Raw genomic sequence first — 13,556 nt, 5'->3', positions numbered from 1 at the left:
GCATCCCATTATAGGGTGTCTTTCACCCCATTTTTATAGAGTTACCAGACTTAGAATATTTTTGATCAGCCTACACCAAAAGTTACTGAAAAAATTTCCTTCAGCCTACTAATCCTCAGTTACTTCACTGGTGGATCACCTGGACGTGGGGCGGCTAGGCACAGAAAGCATAAAAATTGTTAAACATGTAATTTCGACTACAATGAACAATTGTGCAAGTTCAACAAAATAATCTATTTGAAATAGAACGTATTAATGTGTTAGAGCTGATAAACTAAGGCTGGCGATCAGATCTCACCTGCCTTAATCACGCATAAACAAGGAGGCAAAATTCATTCACAAGAGCGTCATCAAAACGTTAAAAATCGTCTGAAAAACAAAAACGGGATTAAATTAACGGTAGGTCTGATGCTTTTAGTGGCACTGGTAGTAGGTTTCAACGACAACAACGCATTACGGTGCACCTTGCGACACGCCTAATCGTTTTCTGTCTAATTAAAAAAGACAGAGTCTACTTTTCGCCAAAAATAACTTCTTCTCACCCATGAAGTATTCTCTTTTTCTCTTATCTTTATCTCTTTTCTCTTAGATTGCTCTTAGATGAGCATTTCATTCTCCTGTTATCACTACTGAGTGAGTGAACCCCTACCATGACTCACATTTACCTTACTTTTTCTGTATCTAATGGGCTCCCCGACTTTTTTTTCTTTCCCCTTTATTCCCTGGTCATTTTCTTCGCTATTTGTGGTAGTATTTTTTTCCTATTAATGCACAATATGTAATTCTGTAAAGGCTGTTATATACTTCTCAGATATTCCAAAAAAAGGTAGTTCTAATTTCGTAAACAATATTGGTCTACCATCAAAAAAACAAAAGAGAAAAAAAAAGTGAAAAGGGGGGTTTATAAGGCGAACAAAAATACGGTTTCTTTAAAAATACGTAAAAATACTTTTCTTTCTTTATGTTATATTAGCTTTATAAAATGTTTTATCCACAGGGCTGTACGGCTCCTCACTTTTATTGCTTCCTAAAATTCACAATCTTCAGAATCCTCTTCGGCCAATTGCTTCCTCTTTTAACTCTCCTACTATAAGGATAGAAATTTTTTTTATGGCACTTGGTATTAACCAAGTGACATATAGAAATCGCCAATTCTGTCGGTCTGTCTGTCTGTCGCTCCCGGTTTTGCTACTTTAGGCACTTCCAGGTAAGCTAGGACGATGAAATTTGACAGGCGTATCAGGGACGGGACCAGCTTAAATTAGAAATAGTCGTTTTCCCAATTTGACCATCTGGGGGGGGGCGGTTAATTCGGAAAAAATAGAAAAAAGGAAGTATTTTTAACTTATAAATGGGTGATGGGATCTTAATGAAATTTGATGTTTGGAATGATATTGTGTCTCAGAGCTTTTATTTTAAATCCCGACCGGATCTCATGACATTGGGGGGAGTTGGAGGGGGGGGGGAAACCTAAAATCTTGGAAAACACTTGGAGTGGAGGGATCGGGATGAAACTTGATGGGAAAAACAAGCACAAGTCCCAGATACATGATTGACATAATCGGAAAGGATCCACTCTCTTTGGGGTAGTTGGGGGGGGGGGGTAATTCTGAAAAATTAGAAAAAATGAGGTATTTTTAACTTACGAACGGGTGATCGGATCTCAGTGAAATTTGATGTTTACAAGGATATCGTGTCTTAGAGCTCTTATTTTAAATCCCGACCGGATCTGGTGACATTGGGAGGGGGGGGTTGGGAGGAGGAAACCTAAAACTTGGAAAACACTTAGAGTGGAGGTATCGGGATGAAACTTGGTGGGAAAAATAAACACAAGTGCTAGATACATGATTGACATAACCGAAACGGATCCGCTCTCTTTGGAGTAGTTGGGGGAGGGGTTAATTCTGAAAATTAGAAAAAATGAGGTATTTTTAACTTACGAACAGGTTATCGGATCTCAATGAAATTTGATATTTAGGAGGATATCGTGTCTCAAAGCTCTTATTTTAAATCCTGACCGGGTCTGGTGACATTGGGGGAAGTTTGGGGTGGGGAAACCTAAAATGATAGAAAACGCTTAGATTGGAGGGATCGGGATGAAACTTGGTGGGAAAAATAAGCAGAAGTCTTACATACGTGATTTATATAATTAGAACGGATCTGATCTATTGGGGGGGGGGGTTAATTCTGAAAAATAAGAAAAAATGACGTATTTTTAACTTACGAAGGAGTGATCGGATCTTCATGAAACTTCATATTTAGAAGGACCTCGTAACTCAGATCTCTTATTTTAAATCTCAACCGGATCAAGCGTAATTGGGGGGGGGGCGGAAATCTTAGAAAATACTTAAAGCGGTGAGATCAGGATGAAACTGGATGGGAAGAATAAAAACCTGTCTAAGATACGTGACTGACATAACCGGACCGGATCTGCTCTCTTTGGTGGAATTGGAGGGGGGTTAATTTTAAAAATTGAGGTATTTGTAACTTACGAAAGGGTGACCAGATCTTAATGAAAATTGATATTTAGAAGGATCTTGTGCTTTAAAGTTCTTATTTAAATTCCGACCAGATCCTGTGACGTTGGGGGGAGTTGGAGGGGGAAACCGGAATTCTTGGAAAACGTGAAAATTGGGGTATTTTTATCATACGAATAGATGATCGGATCTTAATGGAATTTGATTTTTAGAAAGAATTCATGTCTCAGAGCTCTTATTTCAAATCCCGACCATATCGTTTGACATTGGGGGGAGTTGGAGGGGAAATCTTGGAAAAACACTTGGAGTGTAGGAATCGGGATGAAGCTTGGTGGATAGAATAAACAGATGTCCTTGATACGTGATTGACAGAATCGTACTGGATTCGCTCTCTTTGGGGGAGTTGGGCGGAGGGGTTGAGTGATTTGGCGAGTTTGGTGGTTCTGGACGTGCTAGGACGATGAAAATTGATAGGCGTGTCAGGGAGCTGCACAATTTGAATTGATAGTCGTTTTCCCAGATTCGACCATCTGGGGGGCTAAAGGGAAAGGAAAAATTAGAAAAAATTAGGTATTTATAACTTAGGAGTGGGTGATCAGATCTTAATGAATTTTGATATTTAGAAGGACATCGTGACTCAGAGCTCTTATTTTAAATCCTGACCGGCATTAAGTCTCTTATTTTCCTTTTTAAATCAATCTACTGATTCATAGAATTTTGTTAGAGCTCATACCATACGATCTCTTGGCTCTTCTCGCCTCGTCACAAGTGCCATATGAGCTCTTAGCTCTCGTTGAAAAATGTGTATACACATAGATACACATTATTTGTTGTAAAAATGAAAAACAGTTCGGCTTGCAAACTTAATAATCCAAAAATCAGGAGTTTGTGGTTGATTGGAATACTCCAAAAACATAATTCAACTGGTGCTATCTAAAAAAAAGAAAAATCAAGAGCAACAATGTTCTTTTATTACGTAATTCCTTCAATATATTTCATAGATTGTAGTAGACCTACAGAGTCAAAGGGTGCCACATTTTTAATCAAACCTTTGATATTGTTGTTTTATAACAGTGGGCTCCCCAATACCAAGGAGAGGTTAACACATCTTTTTTAGTCACACCCGAGTCAAAAATAAAATAACTCTTTAGCTTAGTGAACATAAAAGGGTCAAGGTTTTCATACTGCACCCAACAAGTTCACAGATAGAAAAAAAAAATTAGCCAAATCTTGCTTCAGCCCGAGTGGGCTGAAGTGGCTACCCCTTATCTGCCAGATAGGGTCAGTCGTCCAAACGGCCCGTTTGCCAAACGGGACCAACAACGTTTTGTTTACGAATGCATTTTAAATAGACCAACAAGTGAAACATTGTATTCCTCTTTTAACTCTCCTACTGTAAGGATAGAAAAATTTTGTTGAATACATATCATCCACTCGTTCAAACTAAAAAATCGTACGTCAACAATTCTAGTGATTTTGTTTCAAAAGTGAAACAAACTTTGGTCACAGCAGATACGAGATTTGTAGTTTTGAAATGGCCGAATCACTCTAGCGAATAAGCTTAGTGCTAACCTACTTGTATCTGATAAATCTACAATAACAAACCAGACTTTTTTTTCGCTCACAATCCTTTGTTACAAAACGTTTCCTTATTTTAATTACAGAGGCACTTCTTACCGACAGGCTTTAAACGGGCGCCCCCTATCACTGATAGAAAATGATGTTATCATGGAAAATCTTGAAGAAGAGGCTATCTTACAAAACTTAAGTCATTATTTTGAAGTCGCTTCAAAGATGATATTTTCTATTTGTGGGAACAAAGGCAAGACTCTCAAGAATCCTTTGATTTTCTTAGTTCCATGGATATGAAACTTCAATTTACTAAAGATTAATAGTTATCGTCCTTTTCTAAATGTCCTGGTACAGCGGAATGACACAGGTTTTGAGTTCGAGGTCTACCAACGGTAGTGATAGGTGCTTAAATTATATGTCTAATCATTTGCTGTGAAATGAGGGGTAGTTACTTCGTTAGTTTATAGAGCAATACGTATACGTTCACCGCGTTTTCTTGACTCAGGGTTTAAACACATTAAAAGTCTTATTTGGGAATAGGTATCCTATCTCTTTAATTAATTTGATAATAGAAATCGTATTAAAATGTTTAAAATAATAGATGAAGACTATTCAGATAAAAGGATAATGTACTTTATCTTGGTCTTCCTTGCATAAAAGGGACTTCAAGACAAAATTGCCAAAATCTCAAGAAAAAAAGATCCTTTTACTTATTTTAAACTTGGCATAAGATCAAAAATATACCCAGGTAAAGACCCCGTCCCTAAGTTCAATAATTCCGTTGTCTAAAAAAATTCCTTGCTTCTATGGTTTGTGGTACTTGGGAAGGACTGATCAAAGCCATGCGGACAAAATATGTTAGCACCGTATGTCAAATAATAATGCCCTCAAAAAAAAAAAAGTTGAAAATTTTGGGTCACCCCTTACTGAGCATGTTTATGACCACACGCACCATAATAAATATTTGACAAGGCCAGCTTAATATTTTCCTGACAAGTGTTTAGCTCAGGAATACAGAGGGACTCTTGAAATACAAAATATAAAAATTTAGATTTGGTTCTTAACAGTAATATGGGTGATTTTAAAATAAGTGACTGTTATTTTGATTTTCTTAGACGAGAATCTGATAATTTATTCCTTCCCAGAATAAGTTCTATGTCACTAGCATATTCACAACATCATTCGAGTTCTCGACCTCTCAGATCTAGAACATTCTGTGCTAAACACGCTTTATGTAAAAATGAACAACTGTGACGTAGTTCTCTGCTTTGTTATTTCACTTGAAAGAATCTTAGTCGCATGTCTAGATTCTATTTGAGAACGTCCTTTAGATTAGACGTTAGATTAAGTGGATGAACTTTTAAATTTGGGTTTATTGTTTCAATATTTTTTTTAACCTGTTATTTAAGTCCTTGTTGATAGCTTTTTAATTCTTCCAATTTGGGTTTTGTTTCATTTTTATATCCACGTTGTTTGTTTTTGTATTTTTATTTCTTTTATTTTTTTCTTTCTGGTCCAAGTCGTTCTTATTTGTGTTGCGACAGCAACACTTTGGTTTTGTCCCGTTTTTTTTGTTTTTGTTTTTTTCCTATGCCGCCTATCTCGGCTTATTCCTGGAAACTGGTAAGGGTCTAACCTGTGCGGTTTTTACGGAAAGTGTGGACCTCAGGCCAGATTGATGAACATGACATTACATTTTGGAAAACTCCGCAGAACTCTTGCCAGGGGCCAAAAAGGATGGTTTTTGCTTGTCCACGAGCCAGAGCCTATGGTGTGCTAAGTGAAGTGGAGTTATATAGCCTATGTCAGAGAGGAGTATCTGAAGTTGTGCAGCCAAGCTTTCGTTTCATCAAACCATGTTTCTGCTTTCGAGTGCAAAGCCCCGTTCTAGCAGGCAAGCAGGCAGGCACCACTTTCAAATTGAAGATGGACTAAAATCTATAAGTGTTAAATACATGCGGCAGTTACCCGGCCCCACAGCCAATATATCTTCTTTGAGTGATAAATAGAAAAATTTACAGAAGCAAAAAGCGGCATTTTCCCACGGGTCTGAAAGTGCTGCCGTGATTTCGGCTGGGTTTATCATTTGTTTTTTCGGACTTGGGATTGAGGTAGAGAAATGTTATCAGATTTACCTCTTAAACTTTAGAAGTTCTGTCATTGCTAAAGAAATTGGAGCTTATCCTTTGCTCCTTTCTAAGTGGTGACGTTAAAAAGTTGGCCTACGGCAAAAAAAAATCAACTTTTGAACTAAGACAGATAGGATTTTTTTTTCGACGGCAATCGATAGCTCTTTATGAGCTGATCAAAGTATATGTCATCCATTTTTTGGTAAAAAAATTCCTTCATGAGATATACTAGTTTGAAAGTTTCAAGGGGTTGACAACTTCAATAGTAGGGTAACACTGAAACCAAAAATAGGCCGATACCGATTGTGAGACAAGTAGAGGACTTGGTAAGTAACAGTCGGCTGTTAGACCATAATTATCTTCGGCAATAAGGGGTTTGCAACTTTGGCTAGTAGATGAACCTATTATTTGTTTCCGGTGTAGTTGATGGTAAGACCAATTTGGTTCCAGTGGTAAGACATGCAGACGACTTGTAAGTAATAATCGTCTGTAAGGCTACAATCATCTTCAGTGAAGAGGGGTTTGTAAATTTTGCTAGTTGGTGTAGAATTAAGTGTTTACGCAACGGGTACAAACGATAACGTAAAACAATGATGTAGTTTCGTAATAATTAGTGTCACCTATGGTATTTTAATCCTGAAAAGTTATGGATAGCTTTATAATTCCAACTAGATTATATAAGATATTGCCCCAAGTTTTCACCCGTCACGATGTCCACGATTGAAAAGGATAAACTTCAACTGGCTGCAAAGTCAATTTAGTCTCTTCTTTCGATATTCTTTTATTATTGTTGTTTTTTCAACGCTGAGGAATAGCATTTGATCATGAGATTACTGATCGCGTTCTTGTTTGAATATACCGTTTTAAAAGCTTCGATAGGCTGACAACTTCAGCGTTTAACCGACAGCAAAGAAACAAAACCAAAGTGTTGCTCTCGCAACACTATATTCGGCGAAGTCGGAAAAAGGTTGCCGCAACGCTTCACTTTGCTCAGGCAGCGCAGGTCTAGTTTTACTTACAAAATGAGAACTAGATTTTTTCTGGGGGAGGGGGGTCCTTTCTCTAATATTACCGAAGAAAGGAAGCAGTTGTCTTCTTGAAATATCTGTTTTTGTTTACATACAGCATTTTGTTGGCCTTATAAAACCCCATTTTCGCTTTCCTTCTCTTATATTTTTTTTTGTAATTTTGACTGCTGATGGAATTTTCCGGAATCACTGGATGCAATTTCTTTTTGTGACAGTTGTGAGTTAAGTGACAGTGTGACTTTTTTTTTTGTCAGTTTATCCTTGTGGTATGTTGTTTTTATTGCTTTCTCAGTGAAGAGTTCTCTAGTTAAAGTGTTTAATATATGTTTCTTTATTTATTATGTTGCTTATATTATACTTATTTTGTAGGTGTTTGGGTTGCAATAGATGCTTAATGATGTTTGATGATTATCTTTTCTGATGCTGGCTTGTTCAATACTTACCATTTAATACTTGATAGAATATTCTACATTGTTTCTCAGTATTGTTTTGTTTTCGTGATTTAGGTCATCCAGGGCATGCAACTTCAATTTTTTTTCCACATTTACATCTGTATACATTTTTTGTCCAACTAATTTTATATATATATTTATTTTTTTATATTCAACCTTTCCAAATCCAATTCATGGCCTGCATTTTTTTAGACTAAAAATGAGAGTTCGGCTCGTCATGGCTTGTGATAGTTAGTTTTCTGAATAAATGTTGGCTGATCTGCCCAATCGTGTATTTGAAACAATGAGATTTGCGGCATCAAGGATAAAGACGACAAACTATAAGCTGTCACGAATATCTTTCCTACTGCATAGGACAGCTTAAAAGATTCAGATATAAACCCAGAAGTCTTTTAAAAAAAGTGAGCAAGTATGACGGTACTAGACCCTCAAGGTCCAAACCGGCGGTGCTGATCTCTGTTTCATGACTCATCCGCCAGGAAGTGCAGTGGGTGTTAGGGGCCAGCCGTCCAGTGCTTTCGGACACCCTTCCTGCTTACCTTCCCCAAGTTTGTCCAGGTACCCATTTAGAGCTGGGTCGACTCTGCCTGAGCTGACAATCACACTACTGACCCCCGTCCCAAACCAAACAACCGGCCACGCCAGGAATCGGAACCCGTGTCCCTCGGACAAAAGGATTCCCAACCCAGCGCGTCAGCCACTTAGCCAGGACGAGTCTTTGTGCATCCCTAGCATCTTAATTTTCTATTCGCATGTTCCTTGAAATTTGTGTGTCCGTAACCCTTGGCAAAGTTGTGGGAGCAAGTTTTGCATAAGCGGAAGAGGCTAAACATTTTTTATTCGGCCCTCATAATACAATGCAACGATTGTTTTCTTTTTTTATGTCTGTTGTCCGACTGGATATCTATGCACTTAATCAAATAAACCAACAAATAAATTAGCGAATGAACCCATAGTGTATTTTATGGGAAGGACTAGGCTTCTCACTTACCTAAGCTTCTCAGCTTCAACATTGTCATCTTTCGTAATTCCTTTTGATTTATAGTACAAGCAAGGAATGATCCTGAAAAGTAAATCGGCTAAATGAACAAAGACTAGAATGGACAAAAAAGCAGAGGAATCCAGTAAAGACATATTGAATCATTTCGGAGCTCCATCTCGACATAATAGAACGACAACAGGCATTTGAGCCACTCAAAGTTAATTCCACCCATTTTCATAAAGAAAAGGAGAAAAAAAGAGAGAGACATTTGAAACAAACATTCATTTTAGAGCAGAGTGTGATTCTGAGAGGCAAACTGTCTTAAACATTAGAGGATAAACCTCAGTGCCGTTTATTCCTCTATCTTGCAGAATCCCACATTCTCTCTACTTGTCGAGTAGATGTGCCGGTTTCTGGGCTGACACAGTTATAAGTATGGCTCACAGATAAATGCGTGAAACCTACTTGCTCCAGCTCAGGTATGTTGTAGCCCCTCCAGCAATCGGAAATGATTGTTGATCCTGGTCAAACACTATCCACCTATATATTCAAAACTAAATAAGTTTTATGACCATGTTCCAAGTGACACTGTCCAAATATTGGTGTGGTCGGTACAATATACGAGTTCCTATTTATTAATAACAAACTCAGTTATTACAATTTCGGCTAGATATAAATAATCCGCCTCCTGAAACTCCTCAGTCAAAATAATCACTAAATAAAATGAAACAAAATACAATTGGCCTAATCCCATTACATTTTCTTTTAAATATAGGATTTTTATTGATTTTTTTTCTTATTCTCCTTGATATTATTATTAGCTTGATATTATATAAAAAAAAATATATATTTCTCAAGAAAATAATAATGTTTTGAAATGGGAAAGACATACATAATTACCTGATTCTCAAATCTTACCACCTGAGGCAATGGTACTATTAGCGTACAATCGTCGATATTTTTGCAAGGGACGAGTGAGTCTGAAGTCCCCTCCCCTGTTAATGCACCTTATTCTGATTTTTGAGCAATTAGCAGCAGTTTATCTAGATTACAATTTCTAGAAACACTAGATACTAATCTTTAATATACCGTTGGTGATTCAATGATGACGAAAAGGTGAAATACCATTTAGTTTTCAACACAATGAAACGACTTGGCACTGAAAAGCCTTAAAAACTAAGACGACTTTAAACAACATATAAAAATTCAAAAATGCATAAAAAAACAAGCATAACTGAAAATATACAAGCAAACATTTTATAAATAAACATAATTCACAAATATTTAATAAATTTAGAAACTTAGAATTCGGACTTTCATGCATAGATTTTTTTTTCTAATCTTGAACCAGGGATAAATTCAACCCAAATCTTACCTTTTTGCTGGCAAAAAATATTTGGCACAGAAAAACACTTGTTGGTCAAAACCGTTAGCAACAACAATGAACCCATAACAATAACAATAACAAACTACATCTGCATTAAAAACTCAAAATACAATCTAAATAGATGAAGTCGAAATCTGATATCGAGGTATACCCAGGTAGAAAACGCTTAATGTGAGATTGAGATTCAAACAATATTCCTTCTAAAGATGTACATAGCAACCCTTTGAACTTGTAATTTGGCTGGTTTTGTGCTAGCTCATGGAAATATACCTTGAATTAGAATCTCTGCACTCTTAGGCTATGTTTGTAAATTTAAAAGCTAAATACAAATTATAGCATACCAAAACAATCAAATCTACTAGTTCTACTCCACTTCGGGTTGTTGCCATCTAAAGAAATCCGTCAAGCACAACAGAGCTACAGGGTACCTGTAGGAAGAATTATAGACTTTGCCAATCCCAGCTTCGTCCATTACAGAAATTATCTCCTCAATTTGGGCAATACGACACGGAAAATCAACAAAAATGTAGTTTTTCTCAGATGACCATACAGCTTCAATGTTGTTATCATTTATATATTTTTGTATGACCTAAAATTATTTGGTCGGTTTCAATAATCAGTCTTAGATGTATAGGGTTGGGGAGAACACTTACAAGTGCAAATGATTTTGGCTAAATATGACCCGAAAAAAGGAAATCACGGACTTTGTTGGAGGTCAGCACCATTTATTGCGGACGACTCCCCCAATTTCCTTATCATCAACAATAATTAGAAAGCTTCCAGAATATAATTATAAACTTAAAATCTAGCCGGAGGAGTTTCGGATCTAACACAGTAAGTTCTTATTTGAAGCAGCGTTTTTGTATATATTTCTTCATTTTTGATAAACCAAAAATATCTTAAGTTATTCATTTTTGGGCAAAAGTTTATCTCCATAGGCAGCGCCATGAAAATGACCACATCCACTGAAAAAAAATACAAATATTAAAGAGGCACAAAGTATACGATTCCCACTTATAAACAGTTTCAGGTGATGAAATCTAACATTAAAAGCACATTAAACCAACGTAAATTATATTTCCAGGCTTTGAATGCAATATAATTACAAAATAATTCACACTAATAATTCAAATGCACGTTATTAAATACATGCAGTGCTTGTCAGTAATATAATGAGACACTAGTCACCGCACGTAGGATGTTCTAGTGGAAATTTCTGAGACATTATTAGGCAAAAACTTCAACTATCTGACGAAAAAAATTTCTGCTACATATAGTTTCCAACTATATAAAGACAAAATTATATTGAGCGAGCCTTAAAAGGTAAATGATGACAAAGTACAGTTTTCGTTAAAGAAATACCGCTTTTCAAAGTTAAAAGGATAAAAGGCTATAAAATAAACAGTAGGATGGGGAGAGCATGTGTTAACCAAATTTTCACTTTCTAACGAAATATTTTGGAAGTGACCAAGTCACCAAACCCCTTCAATCCCACAGGCACTTTTAGGTGAGGGCCAGAGGAAGTACTTTCCCCGGACGCAAAAAATGTAGGGCGCTAGTTTTCGAATAAATGATATTAAAGTTATTATGATTTTTTAATTTCAAAACTTCATTTTTATCAAAATAAAGTAGAAGGTGCAGTTGGCAGTATGTAGAATCCAATTGAATCCGAAATTTTCATTTTCCCACGTTTTCATCATAATTCCTTGAAAGTTTAAGTAGGTACACCGATTCTAATTAACTTTACTGTTTTTTGTAATATTTTGTATTCAAATTTTGTTATTAAATGACAATTTTGTTTAAATTTGGCCTGACAATTTTTTTGGAGACAAGGGGAGGGGCCTAATCAAGATTTGGCCTGGGGCACAAAAGAGGGCAGAACCGCCACTGTCGAGTCCTTAGTTTTATAGATTATGATTAAGCGCTAAATTTAGAATGTTCTATCCTTCTTTGAAAGCGGTTAGTGCTGTGAATGAAAATAACATTGCTGCAGCCAAGGTAGAAAACAAGGTTAGTAGCTGGTTTCGTGTTGAATCAGGTCCTAAGAAGCACGAAAAAGGCTATGTGATATCATGGAATCAAATTAGAAAGTAAAACTCTCCTAGATCTAGATTACGTTGATGATTTGAGTGTCTTCAATGAAAATGTTAGCAAAATGAACAAATTTTTGGAGGTTTTCAGAGTTTAGGGCAGAAGAATAGGTTTGAAAGTTAATGTTTAGAAGGCCAAGTCGCTTAGACCGTCAATAAGTAAAGCTGAAGGGTAATATGAAGATTGATCAAGTAGATAGCTTCACTTACATTAGTATTATTATTAGTAAAGATGGTGGATGCAGTGGAGATGTTAAAAGTACAATGGCCAAGGTATTGGGCATTTTTTTTTTTTACAATTCAATGAGTTTCGAGGAATAAGAGGATAAGTCTTCGAAGGAATATTAGAACAACATAAGCTACAGTGATGACAGTGATAAAGTATGGTTCTAAAACGTGGGCGGTTTGAAAGGCGGAGTAGGATTTTTTAGATGTTTTCCAGAAGAATTGTTAACGGATTCTTTTGGGTACCTGTCCAACCGATCGTATTTTAAACAGTAAACTGTACAAAAAATATGTCTCTACCACTCTTTCCAGGGCTATAGCTAATGAAGAAAGGTTGAAATGGCAAAAACAAGTTCTGCAGAAGAAGGATGAATGATTGCCGAAGATTGTCCTTTCCGGCCAACAATCTAGGGCCAAACGAAAAGCAGGTCGTTCCCAAATAGGTTGGGAGAAAGTCAAAAGGAAGGATTTAATCAAAATTGGAGCTTCTTGGGAGGGAGTAAAGAGGAAGGCTTGGAGTATATAGGAATGGAGGAGGAGTGTGCGTAGCTGTGTTGGCCCCATGCGAATTGGTGCTGTATTGGATTGCTGGTAGTAGTACTAGTAGTATATCAAACCTAAGGTTTTCAGAGAATTAAAATTGTACATTAGAATTCACTTATATAATGGTGAAAGACTATTAACAGCCTTATAAATTCGTCTTTCATTTTCCGCAGAGTAGTTATTTTCTGCTAGTTTCTCAGAATCCTACAAATTAAGGGAAATATTACGTGACTTTATACAAACCATAGTCACTAGATATTGCAAATATATGTCTCATAAACTGTAAAGCAATAATTTTGAAAATCACCAGGAGTGATTGACAATAAAAGAAAATGAATAACCATACCTGAGCAAGAGAAACTTCTGCTTTCATGCTTTTATCCAAGCTTTGACTTGATGTTGTTTTAGTGTCCACACTTGAAGCAGAGTCAGAACTATGCGTGTTAGCACTACTTTGTCCTGAAAGGTTTGATAACGCAACTTGCTGAGCTCTTGAAGGCACACAAACACTCACGTGCACCCAACTATTCATTTCTAGATCTCTAAGTTACCTAAATAAGAAAATAAATTGGCTACTTTTCTGATGAGAAATAAAATTTAGGATGCATTTCTTATGCAAAACATAGTATGCTCATACGAGGGAAAAGTAAAGGTGAGAGAGGGATCTGAAG

At 36.5% G+C, this 13,556-nt stretch overlaps 1 protein-coding gene across 1 annotated transcript in view; it reads right to left on the bottom strand.

The window, feature by feature from the left end:
* Positions 1–13,556, bottom strand: part of LOC136031780 (uncharacterized) — a 68,675-nt gene that overhangs the window by 39,973 nt on the left and 15,146 nt on the right. Inside the window, exons 2-4 of the mRNA XM_065711552.1 lie at positions 13,232–13,436; positions 10,456–10,616; positions 8,650–8,721 (exon numbers count right to left, since the gene is read on the bottom strand). Of these exons, the coding sequence (XP_065567624.1) occupies positions 8,650–8,721; positions 10,456–10,616; positions 13,232–13,417 (419 nt within the window). The 5' untranslated portion in view covers positions 13,418–13,436. The remainder of the gene's footprint in view (positions 1–8,649; positions 8,722–10,455; positions 10,617–13,231; positions 13,437–13,556) is intronic.

This window comes from Artemia franciscana, chromosome 10 (genome assembly GCF_032884065.1).
Source record: "Artemia franciscana chromosome 10, ASM3288406v1, whole genome shotgun sequence".
Classification (NCBI taxonomy): Eukaryota; Metazoa; Arthropoda; class Branchiopoda; order Anostraca; family Artemiidae; genus Artemia; species Artemia franciscana.
This window is presented reverse-complemented; position numbering and strand designations above follow the sequence as displayed.